We start from the raw sequence: 20,732 nt of genomic DNA, 5'->3' as shown, positions 1-20,732 counted from the left end.
CTCAATTTTTCTAGCTATTAAGTTCACATTCTTTTTTCCACAATCCTATCTAGAATTCCATGCTGGGAAAACTGAGTCCTAATCTATTACACTCCAAACTATGATGTTACTTTAGAAAGTTGATTTATCTATCTGGCCTCAATATCTCTATCTGTAAAATGGGATTAATGTTGATTTTTTTTCCCAGATGTGTGTGACATCATGTATCAATTTTGTGTTAGGATTATATGCATATAGTAAGTGCATAGAGCTTCCCTGGTAGCTCAGTCAGTAAAGAATTTGTCTGCAGTGCAGGAGACCCAGGTTCGACCCCTAGGTCGGGCAGATACCCCTAGAGAAGGAAATGGCAATCTACTCCAGTATTTTTGCCTGGAAAATCCTATGGACAGAGGAGCGTGGTGGGCTACATTCCATGGGGTCGCAAGAGTTGGACATGACTTAGTGACTGCTGCTGCTGCTGCTAAGTCACTTCAGTCGTGTCCGACTCTGTGCGACCCGATAGACGGCAGCCTACCAGGCTCCCCCGTCCACCACAACAATTGCATATGATGTGTATATATACATAATTTTATAACCATTCTTGGAGTTGCAAATAGAGATAATTTTAGAGCAAAGACTGAAAATTTTAGCTAACTGGAGAGCTCAATGTGTGAATTGATGGTCATCTAATCTACTCTTGTGAAAATTTAGAAAAATGTAGTTGGTATTTACATGCATACTGCATAGTTGTGGATTATATGAGTAGTGGATTTTGACAACATCTTTCATAATGAAAAAGACTACTTGATAATTTTATAATGTAAAATGAATTTTTTCCTGGATATATAAACTATGGATTTCATTATTTACATATTCTATTCTATTACTTGATTTATTGAAAGAAATCACATATACAAAATAAAATTTCTTGTAAATAGTTCTTTATGGATAAAATCAGTCAAATGATTGAGACTAGGTGTATTTGGCCCATTGTTTGTAATAAATAGGGCTATTTTCTGAGAAACGTGAAATGATAGCAACTAACATAAGCTCTCTTTGCACTACAAAATCAATGGATTTGACCATCTGTATTATTTTAAATTTTTTAATTTGGTGAACAGTTAGAACTCACACATTTTTAACTTTTTCAACAAAGGATCTGACTACTGGATTTTTTTCTTACTGTATTTTCATGTGTTTGTATTGAATTGAACATAAAGTAAGAATAGATTGTGTACTTATATGTATTTATATTTTATTGAAGATATAAGAATTTCTTTTGCCTCTAATCAAAGAATGTCTTTTTCCTCTAGAATGCTTTTTCTCCTTCTAGTAAAACCATTTCACTCTGTATTTTCTAGCCCCTAGATTTTGAAGCTATGAATAATCTGCAGCTTAGTCTTGGTGTTAGAAATAAAGCTGAATTTCATCAATCAATTATGTCTCAATATAAACTCACAGCAACTGCAGTCTCTGTGACCGTGTTAAATGTAATTGAAGGCTCAGTGTTCCGTCCAGGTTCAAGGACATTTGTAATAAATAGTAATATGGGACAAAACTATAAAGTGGGAGACTATGTCGCTTTGGATCTTGACACTGGTCGGCCTTCAACAACTGTTAGGTAAGACTGATTTTTTCCAACTAATTTTCACCACATATTGAACTGTATCTGAATTAAAATAGTTTTCACTATTTTTGAAATTCAATCATATACAAACTGGTGAACTGTTACTTAAGAGTGTTTAAGAAAGTATAAAAATCTGTGAAAAATGTAAGATGGAAAGTGTGAAGGTTTAAAATGTGAAAATAATTGTATCTTGAAAGTTTGACACTCCTGTGTTTAGATATTTTATTGATCAGTTAGCTGATTTCCACACATCATGGTATTCCCCTTGGAAGATTTGATTGATTGATTTTCCCATTGCAAATCCACACATTGAAATCAATTAGATTTAGCTAACTCATATGAGTTACTTTCTTACTTTAATCAGCACTTAATATTGATCAACAATAACCTTGATATGAAAAAGTTGGTTACATTAAGGAAAAGGTCATGCTTTGTAGTTTTTTTTAAACTCTACATATCCAAATGTTTCTACTTGATCCTGAAAAATCACTGTATTATACGTGCACATGTATTTTGAAAAGTGTCTGTAGTCAAGAACAATGGTGGGGTGGAAAGATCTCACAAATTAGTTTTAAAAGATTTTTGCTCTGTAGTCAACTCACCCATATGAGTATTATAGCTCTTACCACACTGTGCCATTACTGTTTTGTTTTTTTTTTTTAATGTTATTGGAATATAGTTGCTTAAGGCTTCCCAGGTGGCTCAGTGGTAAAGAATCCAGTTGCCAATGCAGGAGAAGCAAGAGACATGGGTTCAATCCCTGGGTCAGGAAGATCCCCTGGAGGAGGGCATGGCAACCCATATTCTTGCCCCAGTGGAGAATTCCATGGACAGAGGAGCCTGGTAGGCTACAGTCCATGGGGTCGTAAAGAGGTGGATATGAAAGAGTGATTGAGCAGGAGCTGGAGCATGTTGCTTTCCAGTGTTGTGTTAGCTTCTACTATACAGCAAAGTTATTCAGCTAAACATGTATATATATCCCTTCATTTTGGTTTCCTCCCCACAGGTCACCACAGAGTACTGCCTAGAGTTCCCTGAGCTATACAGTAGCTTCTTATTAGTTACCTATTTTATACATGGTATCAATAGAGTATATATGTCAGTTCCAGTCTCCTAATTCATCACACCCCTCCTTCCACCTTGGTATCCATACATCTGTTCTCTATATCTGTCTCTATTTGTGCTTTATAAATAAGATCATCCACACGAATTGTTTTCAGATTCCACTATCTACGGTCTTCGCACCACCATTGCTGATAAGCTCTCTTGTACTCCACTGATGTGAGTTCACTGAGGGAAGATCACACCCCTACCTCTGACTCCTTTCCAAGTTCTATTCCCCACGTTACCACAATGCCCAACACAGAGAGTTCTCTAACCAATGTACGTCTAACAAACATATAAATGGAAGGAAAACTTCAAAGTCAAAGATGAAGAGAGGAAGAGAACAGAGAATAGGATAGAGGTACAAGACAAGGATGGAGTTTGGAATCCACAAGAAATCCTGTAAATTCACTGTGTATATGGGGAGGGGTTAGAAATAGGAAAGGGATGAAAGCCAAGCTCTGAAGAAATAACTTCTTTGGTAAGAGAAAAGTTTAGAATTAGCAGCAGTCCAGGAAGTCCCAGTATCTGGGTTGTGCAGGACAGTTCTGATGCTACCAAAATCAAATGAAAATGAGGCTGAAAGTATCAAGGGATTATTCAGACATCCAAATGGGTGTAATAGACATTCCATCACAAGTGGTTGCTTAATTCTTTTTCTTAAATTTAAATCTCCCTCCATTTCTGAATGTCCTCAGACAAAGTTTCTAATGATTGAAAATTATATCCAGGGGTTACATCTACTGGCAGGAAACATGTTTTAAAATCAAAACCATCACCTCACACCAGTTAGAATGGCCATCATAAAAAATCTACAAACAGTAAATGCTAGAGAGGGTATAGAGAGAAGGGAACCCTCCTACATTCCCTCCTGTTGGTGGGAATGTAAACTGACACAGCCATGATGGAGAACAGTATGGAGATTTCTTTTTAAAAAAAATCTAGGACTAAAGCTACCATTTGACCCAGCAATCCCACTACTGGGCACATACCCTAAAAAAACCATAATTCAAAAAGACACATGTACCCTAACGTTCACTGCAGCACTATTTACAATAAGTTAGGGCATGGAAGATGTCCATTGACAGATGAATGGATAAAATGTGGTACGCATATACAATGGAATATTACTCAGCTATAAAAAGGAATGATTGAGTCAGTTCTAGTGAGGTGGATGAACCTAGAGCTTATTACACAGAGTGAATCCAGAAAGGGAAAAATAAATATTGTATAGTAATGCAAATCTATGGAATCTAGAAAAATGGTACTGATGAGCCTATTTGCAGGCAGGAATAGAGACACAGACATAGAGAACAGACTTGTGGTCATAGCAGGGGAAGGAGAGGGTGGGACAAATTGAGAGAGAAGCATTGAAACATATACATTAACATATGTAAAATAGATAGCTAGTGGGAAGTTGCTGTGTAACACAGGGAGCTCTGGGAAAACCTAGAGAGGCAGGAGGGGATGGGGGGGTGGAAGGGAAGTCTAAGAGGGAAGGAACATATGTTTACCTAGGGCTGATTCACACTGGATGGCAGCAGAAACCAACACAACACTATAAAGCAATTATCCTTAAAAAAAAAAAATCAAAATCAATCTCTCTCTCTCTACATAACTAAGATTAATTTGTACCACTGTCTTTCAAAAACAGATATGTAATGGGAAGAAATCCAACTGACTTGCTCGCTATTGACTCAAAGACAGCCGCAATTACTTTGAGAAATAAAGTTACTATGGAACAATACAAAATACTTGGGGGAAAATACGAAGGAACAATTCTATCTATTGATGGTAAGAAATCAACTTATTTTTTTCCCTTCTCATGAAATTTATGTATAGTTATATTATATATATATGGAATTTGTATATACATATTCATTCAGAAACTAAAATTTTAATTATTGTATTTTGAAGTACCCTTTTTCCAACAAAAATTATCATACTGGGCATTACAGAATCAAATCCTGAATGATACAAGAGACATTATAATTTATGGTTAGGACAGTGAGCTCTGGGATGAAACTGGATTGGTATATTGTACCATCACTTACTAGCTACAGATTTTAGAGAAGTTATTTAACCCATTTATCCCTCAGATTTTCTTCCATAAAGTGGGACAGTAACATTATGGATTTAGAAGTACTTAAGGAGTTATTAGGTACTTCCCTGGTGGCTCAGACAGTAAAGAATCTGCCTGCGATGTGAGAGACCTGGGTTCGATCCCAGGGTGGGGAAAACCCCCTGGAGAAGGGCATGGCAACCCACTCCATTATTCTTTCCAGGAGAATTCCATGGACAGGGGAGCCCAGTGAGCTATACAGTCCATGGGGTTGCAAAGAGTCAGAGATGACTGAGGAACTAACACTTTCACATTCAAGGAGTCATTACAGTAAAGTGCTAGACAAGTGCTGACTTTCAATAAATGTTAGTTCCTATTAATGTCGGTAATTGAAAATTTTTAATGATATTGTAAAATTATTTTCAAATAGACACAAAGCCAAGCTAGCTTAACTTTATATGATCCTTACTTGATGTACAACTTCATGTAAACAATTTGGAATTAGCAAGTTTATTACTTTTCAAGACCAACAGCTTTAAACTAGGTTAGATCACTAGGAGGAAAGTATATTACAAATAGAAATGTTTATTCCATCCACAGATAGAGCTTATTTCAGTGCTGAAATTGTCTTAAGCAATTGCTAGTTTACTCCTTTTCTTACACCCAACATCAAGCTTAACTGGACACATGAAGGGGAAATTGAAACTTAAGCTTACTAAAACTGTTGGTTTAGGGCAAGTAGCGAACATTAGCTTTGTCATTAAAAAATACAGTTTTCTGGGATAAACATTGGATCTGATGATAATAATAAAAATAACAAAAACAGTAACAACAGAATTGTTGTACTCTGACACAGCAATAACAATAGAATCAGCTTAGCTTGACTGAAATGACATGGACTTTGATTTCAGGTAGATTAGGATGTGGGCTTCTTGGGTGGTGCAGTAGCCAAGAATCTGCTTGCCAATGCAGGAGACTCAAGAGATGTGGGTTCAATCGCTGGGTCAGGCAGACCCCCTGGAGTAGACAATGGCAACCTGCTCCAGAATTCTTGACTAGAAAATTCCATGGACAGAGGAGCCTGCTGGGCTGCAGTCCAGGGGGTTGCAAAGAGTCAGACACGACTGGGCACACGTGCACACGTGCACACAGACTAGGATGTGAGCCTGTCTCTATCACCTGCTTTCAGGAATACTCTTATCCATTTATTCAGAAACTATGTGTTGAATTCTAACCAAACGTTAGCCGTTGTGCCAGATTCTAGAATGACAATGATGAACAAAGTCTGACAACAAAACTTACATCTATAAAATAGAGATAATACAGCTCATGGGGTTGCAAGAGTCTGACACAACTTAGCAACTGAACAACAATAACAATTATAGTAACTTGCTGAAACCAATAGCAAGTGTGGAGCCATTAAGTTCAAACAAATCACAAAGATCTCTCCTCTCATGTGTAGCCCACAAAGACAATAATTTACTGAAACTTCGAAGGACAAGAAGAAAGCAAATTTGGAATATCTGATAGTGAAACAAAAGTTCTCCACTTTATTAATAATGAAAATCCACCCCCCACCTCCAATAGTGCCAAATTCTCCCTCCTATGAGTCGTTTGAACTGACAGTTGTGAGTTTGAGGATATGATGTTTTATCAGTAGGTGATTTCTATACAAATGACAGACCAACCTGCTCAAAGTCTGTTGGTTTTGTCAGGCTATAAAAGGGAAAAAAAAAAAACAAAAAAAACGAGAACTGAAGATGAAAGACAGTCAAACAGCAAACAAAATATGGAGAAGTATGCAACACATAGTCTAGAAATGTCTCCACATGGGCTTATAACACACTGCTGACCAACACATAACGTGATGTTTATTGTGTATGTTTCTCAACACATGGAACAGTTTTTCTAAAGCACTAATATTGACTCATAATGATTTGATTTAAAAACTGAGTCACAGACAAAAGACAATATGGGGGGGGGGGTTATTGAATTGGTAGGAATTAAGACACTGAAATAAGTATTTATGCAAAGAGAAAATAGTTTTGTATCGTCCAACAATTATTAACCTACATGTATAAAATATTTCTTTCATTTTAAACTTTGTTACAGATGCTCTTCAAAGAACATGTACTGGTACAATTATTATTAACCTTGAAAACGGTGGCTGGGAAACTGATCGTACAAATTTAAATGGAAGTACTACCACTGAATATGGCCTTACTTCCAGACATGTTGCCACTAATGGCTACACAACTGGTGTTGGTAATGACAAAAATACTTATGCTGGTGACACAAATGGTAATGCTGGAGGTCAACCTGGTGTTTATCAGCCACTAGGAGATAATGTACATTTTGGTCCTGCTGGCATTGGACTACTCATCATGGGATTCTTGGTCCTAGGATGTAAGTATTTGAACAGTTCTGTTTTTATGTGTCACTCCAAAAAAACTAGGGAGGCAATTAGTTTTCTCTCTCTTTGATGAAATATATTCTATACATTCTTATTTTGTGCAAAATTATCAAGAAATTTCTATGTTTGGTGTTGGGTTTATGACATGAAAAAAAAATCAGTTTGATTTCTTAGAGTCCAGTGGAGGATAAAAACTAGTTTGCATTGAGTCTCAATGTAATAGGGAAGTACCATAACAGGCTTCCCTGGTGGCTCAGTTGGTTAAGAATTCACCTGCAAGGCAGGAGACTGCCTGAAATGCAAGAGACTTGAGTTTGATCCTTGGGAGGGGCAGATTCTCTGGGGAAGGAAACGGCAACCCACTCCAGTATTCTGGCCTGGGAAATCCCATGGACAGAGGAGCCTGGTGGGCTATAGTCTATGGGGTTACAACAGTCGAACACAGCAACTAAATCACCACCAACCACCACCATAACAGACAGGTTCAAATTGCTGTTTGAGTGAAGAAGACAGTAAGAAACAATTGGTTGAAACAATCAGAAAAGGCTACATAGAGCAAGTAAACTCTGAGTTGGGTTTTAACAGATGACTAGGAGCTAGCCTACTGGACAAGAAGAAGAAAAAATCCATGTGCACAGTCCCAAAAGAATGAGAGTACAAGCAACCGCAATAAAGGACTCCAGCAGAGAAGAAATAAAGGATGTCTGACAGTGTGATGAGGGCTGGTACTACCAACACAGGCAGGGGTTGACCTTGAGGGGACTTCATCTCACTTCAGTTCAGTCGCTCAGTTGTGTCCGACTCTTTGCAACCCCATGAAGTGCAGCATGTCACGCTTCCCTGTCTATCACCAACTCCCACAGCTTGCTCAAACTCATGCCCATCTAGTCAGTGATGCCATCCAGCCATCTCATCCTCTATCGTCCCCGTTTCCTCCTGCCTTCAATCTTTCCCAGCATCAGGGTCCTTTCCAGTGAGTCAGTTCTTCACATCAGGTGGCCAGAGTATTGGAGCTTCAGCTTCAGCATCAGTCCTTCAAATGAATATTCAGGACTGAGTTCCTTTAGGATTGACTGATTGGATCTCCTTGCAGTTCAAGGGACTTTCAAGAATCTTCTCCAACACCACAGTTCAAACGCATCAATTCTTCAGCGCTCAGCCTTCTTCACAGTCCAACTCTCACATCCATACATGACCACAGGAAAAACCATAGCCTTGACTAGATGGACCTTAGTTGGCAAAGCAATGTCTCTGCTTTTGAATATGCTATCTAGGTTGGTCAGAACTTTTCTTCCAAGGAGTAAGCGTCTTTTAATTTCATGGCTGCAGTTACCATCTGCAGTGATTTTGGAGCCCAAAAAAATAGTGACACTGTTTCCACTGTTTCCCCATCTATTTCCCATGAAGTGATGGGACCGGATGCCATGATCTTCATTTTCTGAATGTTGAGCTTTAAGCCAACTTTTTCACTCTCCACTTTCACTTTCATCAGAGCCTTTTTAGTTCCTCTTCACTTTCGGCCATAAGGGTGCTGTCATCTGCATATCTGAGGTTATTGATCAAGTGGAGTTAAATTAGGGATTCAAATTTAATCATAAGGGTAGGTCGTTTTCTTTTACTGTGGTCCCACTGGTAATTCCAATATTCCTGTCTTTTCCCCATCAGTGGTCCCGTTCTTGCTGATCTGCTGTGACTATGGAGGCGCCCCTGGCGGCGGGGCTGGCTTTGAGCCTGTTCCTGAATGTTCCGACGGAGCAATTCACTCGTGGGCAGTGGAAGGTGCACAGGCCGATCCTGGGGTAAGTGTTCATCAATAACAGGTGGCCCCTTCACAGGCTTCAAAACTCTTGAACCAAGACACAGGGAATCACTCACAGTCTAGACTGTTCTTTTTTCTGAGAGAGCCAAAAGGGAGAACCAAGAGAAATCAAAGGTGCATCAGAATTGGGTGACAGTAACCAAGAAAGCCTTTATCAATAAGGTTCACATTGCTTTTAGCGTTTTTCTTTTTAATGTCTCAGATAATTTGAGAACAAGCCCACTGTATAATCATTGAAAGAAAAGAACCATTACAAATGGGAAAATGTTTCCTGTCCTTTAGGCTCTGACCAATATTGGTGTACCATGCATACCAGGCACTAATGCAAATGTAATTGAGTACGTTGACAACTCAGGTAAGAAAAATTTTTTTAAAGTTTTAACAATTCAATTACTACGAAGGAACTCTGTTCTCTGTCTTTGTACATCTTACTATTTCCCAACCGTCTTATCTTTACAATTGTTCCTATCATTCTTTTTTAGATGACTAATTTGCAAATTAAATGATAAAGAAAAACCTACAGTAATTATTATTCTTTTAAGCTGGTATTTTTTTAAATCTTCCGTAATCATCAGAAAGTACACAGGTGATGATTGGGATTTCTGTAAATAGATTTTGGTTGAGATTTTTTTGTTTAATAGAGCAATTGTTATTTATTAAAAACTACTCATTTGAACTTAAAAACAACCCTATTAAATAGATGTATGCTCATTTACTGAGGCTAGCCTCTGCTTCTACAATTCACAAAATCAGTCTAATAAAAAGAGCAATTAATTAAAAACTCATATTTTGAAAATAATTGTACCATCTTGCTTCTTTTCAAGGTAAATAAATATTACCAATTCTTTTTTTTTCAGTCCTTTTCAAACTTGTGATCATGACCTTTCCACTTTGAACTCTTCAAAATGGAAAAGACATAGAATGTTTATAACTTACAGAACTAGACCACATTCAAAAGGCGGGAGATGCTAGTCTTTAAACTTATTTCTCCCCATGAGGCATCCATTTTTGTTAATGACACCAACACCTTCCACCTCAAAAGCAGAAACTTATTGTTGACTCTCATAGCTTCCTATTCATTGACACCCAATCAGTTCTCAAGACTTGACAAATCTTCAAATCCACGAGGATTTATTTATGCATTTATTCCCTTATTAAGTCTACAAACCTTGAACAAAGCACAATGAACAGCATCCGAATAAGAAGTACGAAATGCTGTACCTAAACTCAACAGCTTTAAAATATGAAAGCCATAGGACTGTTCCACTGTCAACACTCTCTGTCAATGGCACTTGCGTAGTCTAGGCCACCCTTTTATCTCATCTACATGGAATACTATAACAGACTTCTACTCACTCCTCACATTCAAATGCAAATCCCAGAGTCTCCATGCAAACCTTTGCCCTCATCATAGCCGTGTTTTCTTCTCTGAAAGCTTTGGAGTGCCTGTGCTAGAGTCTAATATATATACGCTGAGTATTCTTATACTTTTTCTTTAACTTTTAGAATTTGGGTATTTTCCTCCAATTTGAAATCAAACTCTCTTAAGTATAGATAGGGTTTTGTAACCTCTACGGAGCCCTCTTATCCCAGTACAACATACAGTAACCTCTCAACAAATGATGGGCTTCCCTGGTAGCTCAGACAGTAAAAAATTCCACCTGCAGTGCAGGAAACCCGGGTTCGATCCCTGAGTTGGGAAAATCCGCTGGAGAAGGTATGGCTACTGAGAATTCCATGGACAGAGGAGACTGGTGGGCTACAGTCCATGGGGTCACAAAGAGTCGGACATGACTTAGTGACTAACACATGTAACAGACAAAAAATAATTACTGGATTAACAAATTGGTTAATAATATTATTTTGAACTCAATATCATATTTATAATCTCCATTCTTTATGTATTACCTTCATTTTATTTCTTTGCTCGCTCACAACTGCATACCTAAATGAAGAAACTATACATTAGAGTAAGTTACTAATTTTTAGTTTATAATATGCTAGAGAAAATACAGTTTACTAGATTTAAAATATAATTTACTGGAAAGTAAAATTTAATTTGATCAACACTTTTAGGAGTTTACACAAATGAGTATGGTGGCAGAGAAATGCAAGATCTGGGAGGAGGAGAAAGAACAACAGGATTTGAACTAACAGATGGAGTTAAAATGTCAGGAGGACCCGAGATATGTCAAGAATATCCTGGAACACTAAGAAGAAATTCTATGAGGGAATGTAGAGAAGGAGGGCTGAATATGAACTTCATGGAAAGTTACTTCTGCCAGGTAAGCTCTCTGTCCCCATGCCTTCCCTCCATCCTGCACCCATATCTTTACCCCTTGCTCAGTAGCTCAGTCATGCCCAACTCTACGACCCTTTGGACTATAACCCACCAGGTTCCTCTGTCCAAGGGATTTTTCAGGCAAGAATACTGGAGTGGGTTGCCATTCCCTCTTCCAGGGGATCTTTCTGACCCAGGAATTGAACCCATCTCCTCTGTCTCCTGCATTGCAGGTGGATTCTCCACCGCTGAGCCATCAAGGAAGCCCCACCTCTACCCCAGACCCCCACTGTTTTCAACGAGGTTATGGTGGCCATCTCCTAACTAGGTTCCCAGCCTCTGGTCTTTAGATATGGATGCTGGCAATCTATATTCCAGTTGAATAACATTTCTAAAACTCTGACTTGAGCACTTTGCTGCTGCTGCTGCTAAGGCGCTTCAGTCGTGTCCGACTCTGTGCAACCCCATAGACGGCACTCCCCTGCTTTAAAACAGCCAGTGGCTCCCAGCTCTATTTTGCCTGTGGAATAAAATCCAAAATTCCTTCACATAGCCGTTAACCAGCTGACCTCTGCCCTCACATCTCCAGTTACTCCTTACCAACAACCCCACTTGCCAAGCGCCTCTGCCTTATTCACGCTGGTCCACTCCCCCCCATGTCTTTTTTCATGCTGTGTTCATCCTGGAATGCTTCTATCTGATCATCTCTCTTACCAACCCCCACTCATCTTTCAATCCACTTCAAACATTTCCACCTTTCTGAAATTGTTAACTGTTCATTCTCTCATCCAAAATAGGATTGATGTTTCTCTATGTGTATTTCTGTAGTACTTTGTACGTTTTATGGAATGTTCCATTGTTAGAATCTGTTAGTCACATGCCCACGTCCGTACATGCTCTACATTATGTTGCTGGTAACTGGCTCAGTTTCAAGCACAGAGTAAAGGAGTGATATAGTAAGAGTAAAGGCAATTTTAAAAAGGGGATATATATATATATAAACACATATAACTGATTCCCTTTGCTATACAGCTGAAACTAACAAAAGCATTGTAAAGCAACAATACTCCAATAAAATTTTTTTAAAAAAAGAAAGAGTAGGCCCAAGAGCCATAGTACACTTCTAGGATATTCTAAGAACCAGAGATAATTAATTTTTCTATCTCCAGGTAGAGACAGAATTGCCCTTAGTTATACTTCATTAGCGGAGAAGGCAATGGCACCCCACTCCAGTACTCTTGCCTGGAAAAATCCCATGGATGGAGGAGCCTGGTGGGCTGCCATCTACGGGGTCGCACAGAGTCGGACACGACTGAGCGACTTCACTTTCACTTTTCACTTTCATGCATTGGAGAAGGAAATGGCAACCCACTCCAGTGTTCTTGCCTGGAGAATCCCAGGGATGGGGGAGCCTGGTGTGCTGCCGTCTATGGGGTAGCACAGAGTCGGACACGACTGAAGCGACTTAGCAGTAGCATACTTCATAGGACACTTAAACCTTCAAAAATTTCTTACCTCTGAGACTGTCTCTCATACCTTTATGTCCTTATACATCCTGGCCTAAAACACCTTCATTAACTCTCCTAATCAGAAAAACAGTGAAAAAGTCGCTCAGTCGTGTCTATGTCTGACTCCATGGGCTGTAGTCTGCCAGGCTCCTCTGTCCATGGGATTTTCCAGGCAAGAATAGTGGAGTGGTTGCCATTTCCTTCTCCAGGGAATCTTCCCGACCCAGGGATTGAACCCAGTGGCTGATATTTTGAACTGAAATACCAGTAAAAATCTTTCAAATAGTAGCAAATAATAAGAAAACTGTTGCTGAAATCTATAGGCATATTTCTTATCTGTGTCCCTACCCATGAATATTATTTTCATGAAAAGTACAATTTCTGCCTCAAAACTTTTGCACTTGTAGCTCCTTCTGTCCAGAACCCTCTCTCTCTCTCTGCTTTACTCTCCCAGTGACTTTACTCCAGTTTCTGAACAAACATCACTTTATGAGATGCTTTCCCTGACCACTCTGTCTGAAAGAGAAACCCCATCTCTCTATTCCTTTACTCTGCACCTTCTGACAGATACCTTTATGTGTTATTTTCTGGTTCATCCTACTGAAATGTAAACCCTATGAGAAAGGGACTTTACCTGGTTTTGCTCATTACTTTATTGCCAACTTCCTAATCGAGTGTCTGGCAAACAGTAAGGACTCAAAACATAATTCTGAATTGAAATGGCACAATGAGTGGTTTGCTAGGTGTTTCTGTTTAACCTGAAAGTTTGCAATCCAGTATCGCAGACAAGAAAGATGAGATAAAAGCACACTCGTCTGTGTGCTTTCACTTTAACTTGACAGAAGTTCCATTTTTAAGAACTGTCTTTGGTCACCTTCGATTTTGAACCTCAAAGTAGCATAGACCCAAGGTCAAATTCTCCTCTTATCTTGCTTTAAAAACCACATTGAAATAAATCACCATATTCACTTCATCTGAAGGAAGACAAGTACAATCCCAAATGAATCCAAATCAACTATAAACTGTGTCTTTTAAACAAATCCAAAAAATACACAATTCTGGCATACTTTAAGTTCTGTGTAAGTATGTCCTTCTAAGTTGGTTGAAAAATAATTCATGTGATTCTTTTCATGATTTTGTGTCCAAAGTGCACCAACATGAAAAAGTCCATCTAAATAAATATCAAAATATATTATCAAAATTACAGTTAAGGTAATTTCTAACCAAACTCTTTCAAGTAATTACATAACGACTTCTAAAGAGTCTGTGGAGAAGGAAATGGCAGCCTACTCCAGTATCCTTGCCTAGAAAATCCCATGGAGAGAGGAATCTGGTGGGCTACAGTCCATGGGGTTGCAAAGAGTCAGACACGACTTAGCAACTAAACAACAAGGGTCTCTGGAAGATGTTAGAATTTTGCTTTACGTGTAGTTTTCTGGTAAACCCCTGGAAGAAGAAATAATGATAAAGACCTCTATTGCTATTAAAAATGTATTCATCATTCCATTTTCTCTTTCATCTACAAATTCAGAAAGCATATGCTTATGCAGATGAAGACGAAGGACGCCCATCCAATGACTGTCTGCTCATCTACGATATTGAAGGTGCAGGCTCCCCTGCGGGCTCTGTGGGCTGTTGTAGCTTCATTGGAGAAGACTTGGATGACAGCTTCTTGGATACACTGGGGCCGAAGTTTAAGAAGTTGGCAGACATCAGCCTGGGAAAAGACGTTGAGCCATTTCCAGACTCTGATCCCTCTTGGCCACCGGACAACACTGAGCCGGTCTGCCCTCCGCAGGGAACAGAGCCCACTGGTGGTGGACACCCACCCATTTCCCCACGTTTCGGCACCACCACCGTCATCTCTGAGAACACCTACCCCTCGGGACCTGGGGTACAGCACCCTACGCCGATTCCTGATCCTCTGGGCTATGGTAATGTCACCGTGACCGAGTCTTACACCTCCTCGGGCACTCTGAAGCCCACTGTCCACATTCACGATAACCGACACGCATCAAACGTGGTAGTGACAGAGCGGGTAGTCGGTCCGATCTCCGGTGCTGACTTGCAAGGGATTCTAGAGATGCCTGACTTGAGAGACGGGTCAAATGTGATAGTGACAGAAAGGGTAATAGCACCAAGTTCAAGTCTGCCCACCACTCTGACCATCCCTGATCCTAGGCAGTCTTCGAATGTAGTAGTGACGGAAAGAGTGATCCAGCCAACTTCCGGCATAGTGGGCAATCTGAGCATGCACCCTGAGTTATCGAACACCCACAACGTGATTGTGACCGAGAGGGTAGTTTCCGGCTCCGGCATCACCGGCAGCAGCAGCCTGCTGGGCAGTGCCGGTGGAGGAAGTGGTGGCGGCATCGGGCTGGGCAGCCTAGGAGGTGGCGCGGGCCTGAGTAGCAGCCTAGGGGGCACAGCCACCATTGGCCACTTGAGGGGTTCCTCTGAGCATCACTTTAGCAACACGCTCGGTTCCGCCTCCCCTACCACAACCCGGAGTCGAATCACAAAGTACAGTACAGTTCAGTATACCAAGTAGCCGGGGACCCCAGCATGCTTTTTTCACCATCGTTGTGATTTAGGTTTAATTCCCATCACCAGAAAACTAACAATGTGATTTAGGATGCACAACCACGTGCTAAGAAAATTGTGGCACAAGGTGAGACACCACAATGAGAAAAATCGATGGAAACAGTGCCATTGGGCAAGAGCTCTCCTGAGCCTTTATAACTTTTTTTTGTATATGAATACTAAGGCAATCATGACCATGAACTAAAACTTGAGACAGGGGCTTCTTTGTGCCTGTAGGGTCTTCTGTGCTTTTGTGTGGCCTCTAGTGTATCTCCAGCACGTGGAACAGAACACTGACCTTAAGATGGCAATGGTCATCATTCTCCTTGCTTGGTTTTTAAATTTCATATAGCTCAGGCAATATTTAAAGACAACTAAACATGCGATAGACACTCAAGTATGTGAGAAGAATTTGAAATGTGCCCCAAATGCCTGGTCTGGTCAGTGTCACAGATGATATAAATAAAAACTCAACCACATATTTAGACCAGGGTTAACCATTAAAAGAGGGCTTGCCTCATAGCTCAGTGGGTGAAGAATCTGCCTGCAATGCTGGAGACCAGGGTTCGATCCTGGGTCAGGAAGATCCCCGGAGAAGGGAATGGCAACCCACTCCAGTATTCTTGCCTGGAAAAATCCCATGGACAGAGGAGACTGGTGCGCTACAGCCCATGGGGTCGCAAAGAGTCGGACACTACTGAGCTACTAACACTTTCACTTTCACTTTAACCATTAAAGAGTAAAAACCTGGCTACACATCCAAGTCCAGAAGTGACCAGCCACTCCCACCTTAATAACGGCATTAGATGAAACAAACCTCAAATTAGGAAGTGTTTCCTGGGAGGGAAATTCCCTGAAAGAGTGACAACAGAGTGAGACTGACTAGGGGTGAACTGGTGCTGTGTGAGCCTGGATCCTGCGCTGGAGCTTCAGCTACAGTTCCTATGGAGTCAAGGACTTCTCTGATTCTAGTTTGTGTTTAGTGGTAGATGCAATAGTGATGAATATTGTATACTGGTGAGGTTGCAGGGTATCACACTCATTTCTCCCTTTACCACTGTGACTCTGACCTAATAAAGGAGAACCTACCAGGTGTACTTCTCTGACTGAAGCAAGTAACACCTGACACTGTTGTCATCACTAGTGGTAAATTATCTTCCAAAGAACCAGAGGATTGCATTTTCAGATTGTGTTTTTAGTGTTATTCCTTTATATTTCCAGCTCTTTATTACACATTTTCTAAGTTAAAGAATTTGGGAGGAGCTGTGAGAAAAAGCCTGCAGTATAGTTATGCTTTGGGGAGATTATTTGAAGGGGATCTAAAAAAATTGTTTTTAGAAAATGTAAAATGTTTAATGGGGGGAGCTAGAATGTTTCAGTAAATTAATACCATACTATTGGTTTTAACTAAGTTTCGTACTTTTTAAAACAACCTTCTGCTGCTATTTTGAAGAGGTCAACTAGGAACTTTTAACAGAGTTGATGATATTGTGTTAACATGAGTGAAGTTGTACTAGATAAACCATTTTCTTATTCTATTCCACCCTCAAACTGAATTTTCTCACTAGCCTAAATTTTACATTCTTGATTTGTCATAAGCTCTTGGATTATCTATGCTCCAATTTATAAATAGTTTCCAAATTATATATTATGATATATTTTTATAACTTCAAAATTTTAGTAACATGCTATTTATGGTAAGTCATTTCCGTGAATTTGCTATATAATGTTACCTGGTTAAAAAAAATCTCTGAATAGAATCAAAGCATTCTTAGAGGTAAATTTACTATTGTATGGTAGAGGCATTTTTTTCTCTTTTCTAAATTCAGTGTTAATATGTGCTCACTAATGCGAAACTAGATATGACAAAAATCTTTTAAGGATTAGTCTTCCCCAATTACTTAATTTTCCAGAGTGTTATAAGATCAAAGAATAGTTATTGGACTTCCAACACTTGTCAAAGGGGGATGGTGAGTGAATTATTTTACCCAGAGCTATTTTGCTCTATGTTACAGCAAATGATATCAATATTTTCAAATCCACAATATACATCTTATATTGACTCTGTAGACTATGTAAAATTTTGATAGTCTTTAGCATGCCAAAATGCAGAGATGTAAATAAAATCATTCACAGGGAGTCTTTCTTTTATTTCTCTCATTTAGAGTTTCCATAAATAATGGGTAATCTTTCCAGAAATAAAGCATACTTGAGTATGCCTAGATCCAGGAGTTTGAAGAAATAAAAATAATTATTAATTAATTGCTAGTATTTGTCATTTTGATATGACATATCATACAGAAGTATTTTCTTAAGACTCCTGGTATCTTCCAGAGGCATTTTTTAGATAATCTAACAAATGCCAGAGTAACTGTCTTTAATAACTATTGTTATTAAGATCCATTAGTTACATAAAATCATGGGAGACAAAAGAGAAAAATGGCAGTGTTAGTCATCAATCTTCCTAGGAAGATAATTTCAAAATAAAATTTTTTTTCAGGATTACACATTGATGTTATAATTCTTTATCCCTAAATTTTAAAACAATCTTTTTAAGACAGCAACCATTCTAAGTCATTTAAAGGCACGTAATTTTTTTTAAATGATCAGCCTTTAGGAAGAATTTAATCCTTCTCTTTAGATGTTTTACTCTAATTCATATACCTTATATCATTCCATAGATGTAAAGATATGAAAATATCTTTATAAATGAATAGTTATATTTCAAACCCGTATTGCAAGCTGAGTCTCAGATCACCTTGCTCCTAACAAGAGAAGGAAGAAAGAGTTATTTATATGTTATGTATATATAGTTTGAAAATAAAGTGTTTAATATTTACAAAACATCCTACTCTCCATTTTGAGCTAATTTTAACACTGAATTTCAAATACATCTGCTAGGTAGTATTAGCTTGCATGATATAACCATATTTGCACTGAAAAATTTATAGAAAAAGTATCTATTAGGGGTCATTTATAGGCCTTCATCTGGACATCTGCTCTACATTTTTGTATAAAGTTTTTAGCCTCATAATCTTTATTCAATGTACTATTCTGACATAGTTTTAATTATATAGCTTCAAAAATTACATATTCATTCTGGATGTTTTCAGTTGCTACATATACAATTCATTTCTAAGTTTATACCAATATTTGAATGTTAGTCAGGGTATAACATATATGACAGCCTTTGACTTTATCAGGAGTTTAAAGGTGTTTTAATCTTGGCCAAAACAGCCCTCACTTTTTCAGAAAAACGTATGAAACCCAGAACGAACTTTTGAAGGAATTGCCACATTTCCTCATGCCTATTTAATCAATTCTAACTTTTGAGGGACTCCTGGTGTTTGTAAGACTTATTTCACATTGTATTAGAATACACGGGTCCATGAAAGAGAATTTGTCTTCCAGTTCTAAGTTATTCAAATCATGTTAGGATGAAAGCATAAGTGGATCAATCTATTCTCCATCAAATAATTTTAAAACAATGAATAAGCTATTGTTTAGTTGTCTACATTCCTCCATTTTGTTATATTTGAATTACTAAACACTTTATCATCAAACTGTACTTAGTCTAACTTATTTTTCTTTCGCTATTTTACAACTAGTTTTAAACTCTAATATTCATCTTGGGTGATGTTTATAACAAGGTGCTTTTCTTCCATTTTCAGTACAAATATTTTGGGATTGTTTGGGTCCTAATTCCTTGCATGGTCATCTGTTGGCTATTTTAAGTTGGTTTGTAATTTCTAAAGAGTTATGTTTACAGCAATAAAATGATTCATATGCCTTCATCATCTTTTCTGAATTGCAAGGTGGGGATGGGTTTCAACATATAAAGAATAATTAGGAGTTATCAAATCTAGTTATAATTTGCAGTCCATAGAAGGGAAGAAATCATTTTATTTTCATGCTGTTAAAATTTTTTACTTTTGATTTCCTAATTCATTTCTTCTCATGTTTACTGAGGAACCCTCGCTCTAGAATGCTACTCAGTTATATCAGAACACAGCCTTAAGCAGCATCATGTAACTAAGTCAATGATCAATAACGCATTTTAAGCTTTTATTCGATACTTGAAGCATGTTTATGTTTTCACCTTTTTCTTTCATACTCTGATTTTTTTGTTACAGCATTTTATATCTTTTAAGTAGATTTTCTTATTTACTTTTAAAATCATGCCTTTATTATCATATCATCATCTTTATTGAGGTACATCTCCTTTTTGCTTTCCAATGCCACTTTCAAAACATTATCATCTTCATCATCATCATCTTCCCCTTTTCAGACATACGGAATCTGCTTATCTCTCCCTCCCTCTCTTCTTGTGCTATTTTACTGACCTCTTTATAACATTCCCACTTTTACTAAAGACTCTTGTACTCTGGCCCTCTGTCTTCTGTAGCTTCTCCAACTCCATGGATAAAGCATTCGGTACCCCACATTCTCAGCTCCTACACCTCAAACTCCCCCAGCTTCCTCAGTCACTTGCTTCCTCATCATAACCCAGCATGGCAGGACCTCAAATGCCTCTCTTTCAATTTCTGCTTATCCTCCCAGCTCACTTGCTGACAAATTCCGATTGTTGCAATTCCTCCACTTCATTACTCTTTGGACTCCCACCACTTTCTCCGCATCTGTCAGCTTCACTTCCCTCCTCGTCTATCTAGGCACAGGGGACAACAGGCACAGGCCGAGGGGACAACAAAGTTGCAAGCATTCTGAGGTAGGCATGTGGCTTGGGGGATTCAAGGAAGAAGAAGAGACCTACATGTGGAGTGAAAGAAGGAAAGCAATGAGAAATGAAATCTGAGAGGTACCAGGGGTGAGATGGAGTTTGACCTCACAGGTCATTGTAAGAATTCTGACTTCCTTGGTGACATGGAGAGCCACTGGAAAGCCTGGACAGAGGAGTACTCTGATCAGGCTTGTATTTTTAAAAGATCACCTGTTGCCAGCTCTTCCATGTGTCCATGTGTGCTAAGTTGCTTCAGTTTTGCCCACTCTTTGTGACGCCATGGAGTCCTAGTACCTGGTTTGACCATACAATTTGGTAGCAAAACAAGTGACAAAAATAAACCAAAAGCCCTAAACAGTTTAACAGCAACATGCAAAAAGAAACTGGAAAGCACTGAGCAGTAAATTAAAATCCCACTATAAAGTATCTTGAAAGAACTCAAGTATAATAAATATAAAAGGAGAATACTGGCCAAAAATTTTGAACAGATGCCAGTTTCTTAGCATGGACTTGGTGACTGAGTTCAAATAATACAAACTCCAGCTGACTCTGGGAGGCTAACTTTTTCTAGTTTTACAAACCAAGCTTAATTATGCCAGACTTGGGATATCCCAGTCT

The 20,732-nt window shown here is 38.7% G+C and overlaps 1 protein-coding gene across 1 annotated transcript in view; it reads left to right on the top strand.

Moving 5' to 3' along the window:
- DSG1 (desmoglein 1) overlaps positions 1 to 15,344 on the top strand; it is a 38,864-nt gene extending 23,520 nt beyond the window's left edge. The window contains exons 9-15 of the mRNA XM_052660479.1: positions 1,341 to 1,600; positions 4,365 to 4,504; positions 6,885 to 7,178; positions 8,851 to 8,984; positions 9,287 to 9,359; positions 11,081 to 11,289; positions 14,325 to 15,344. Coding sequence (XP_052516439.1) covers positions 1,341 to 1,600; positions 4,365 to 4,504; positions 6,885 to 7,178; positions 8,851 to 8,984; positions 9,287 to 9,359; positions 11,081 to 11,289; positions 14,325 to 15,344 — 2,130 coding nt within the window. The remainder of the gene's footprint in view (positions 1 to 1,340; positions 1,601 to 4,364; positions 4,505 to 6,884; positions 7,179 to 8,850; positions 8,985 to 9,286; positions 9,360 to 11,080; positions 11,290 to 14,324) is intronic.
- Positions 15,345 to 20,732: the final 5,388 nt, after the last annotated feature.

Source organism: Budorcas taxicolor, chromosome 22, assembly GCF_023091745.1.
Source record: "Budorcas taxicolor isolate Tak-1 chromosome 22, Takin1.1, whole genome shotgun sequence".
Classification (NCBI taxonomy): domain Eukaryota; kingdom Metazoa; phylum Chordata; class Mammalia; order Artiodactyla; family Bovidae; genus Budorcas; species Budorcas taxicolor.
This window is presented reverse-complemented; position numbering and strand designations above follow the sequence as displayed.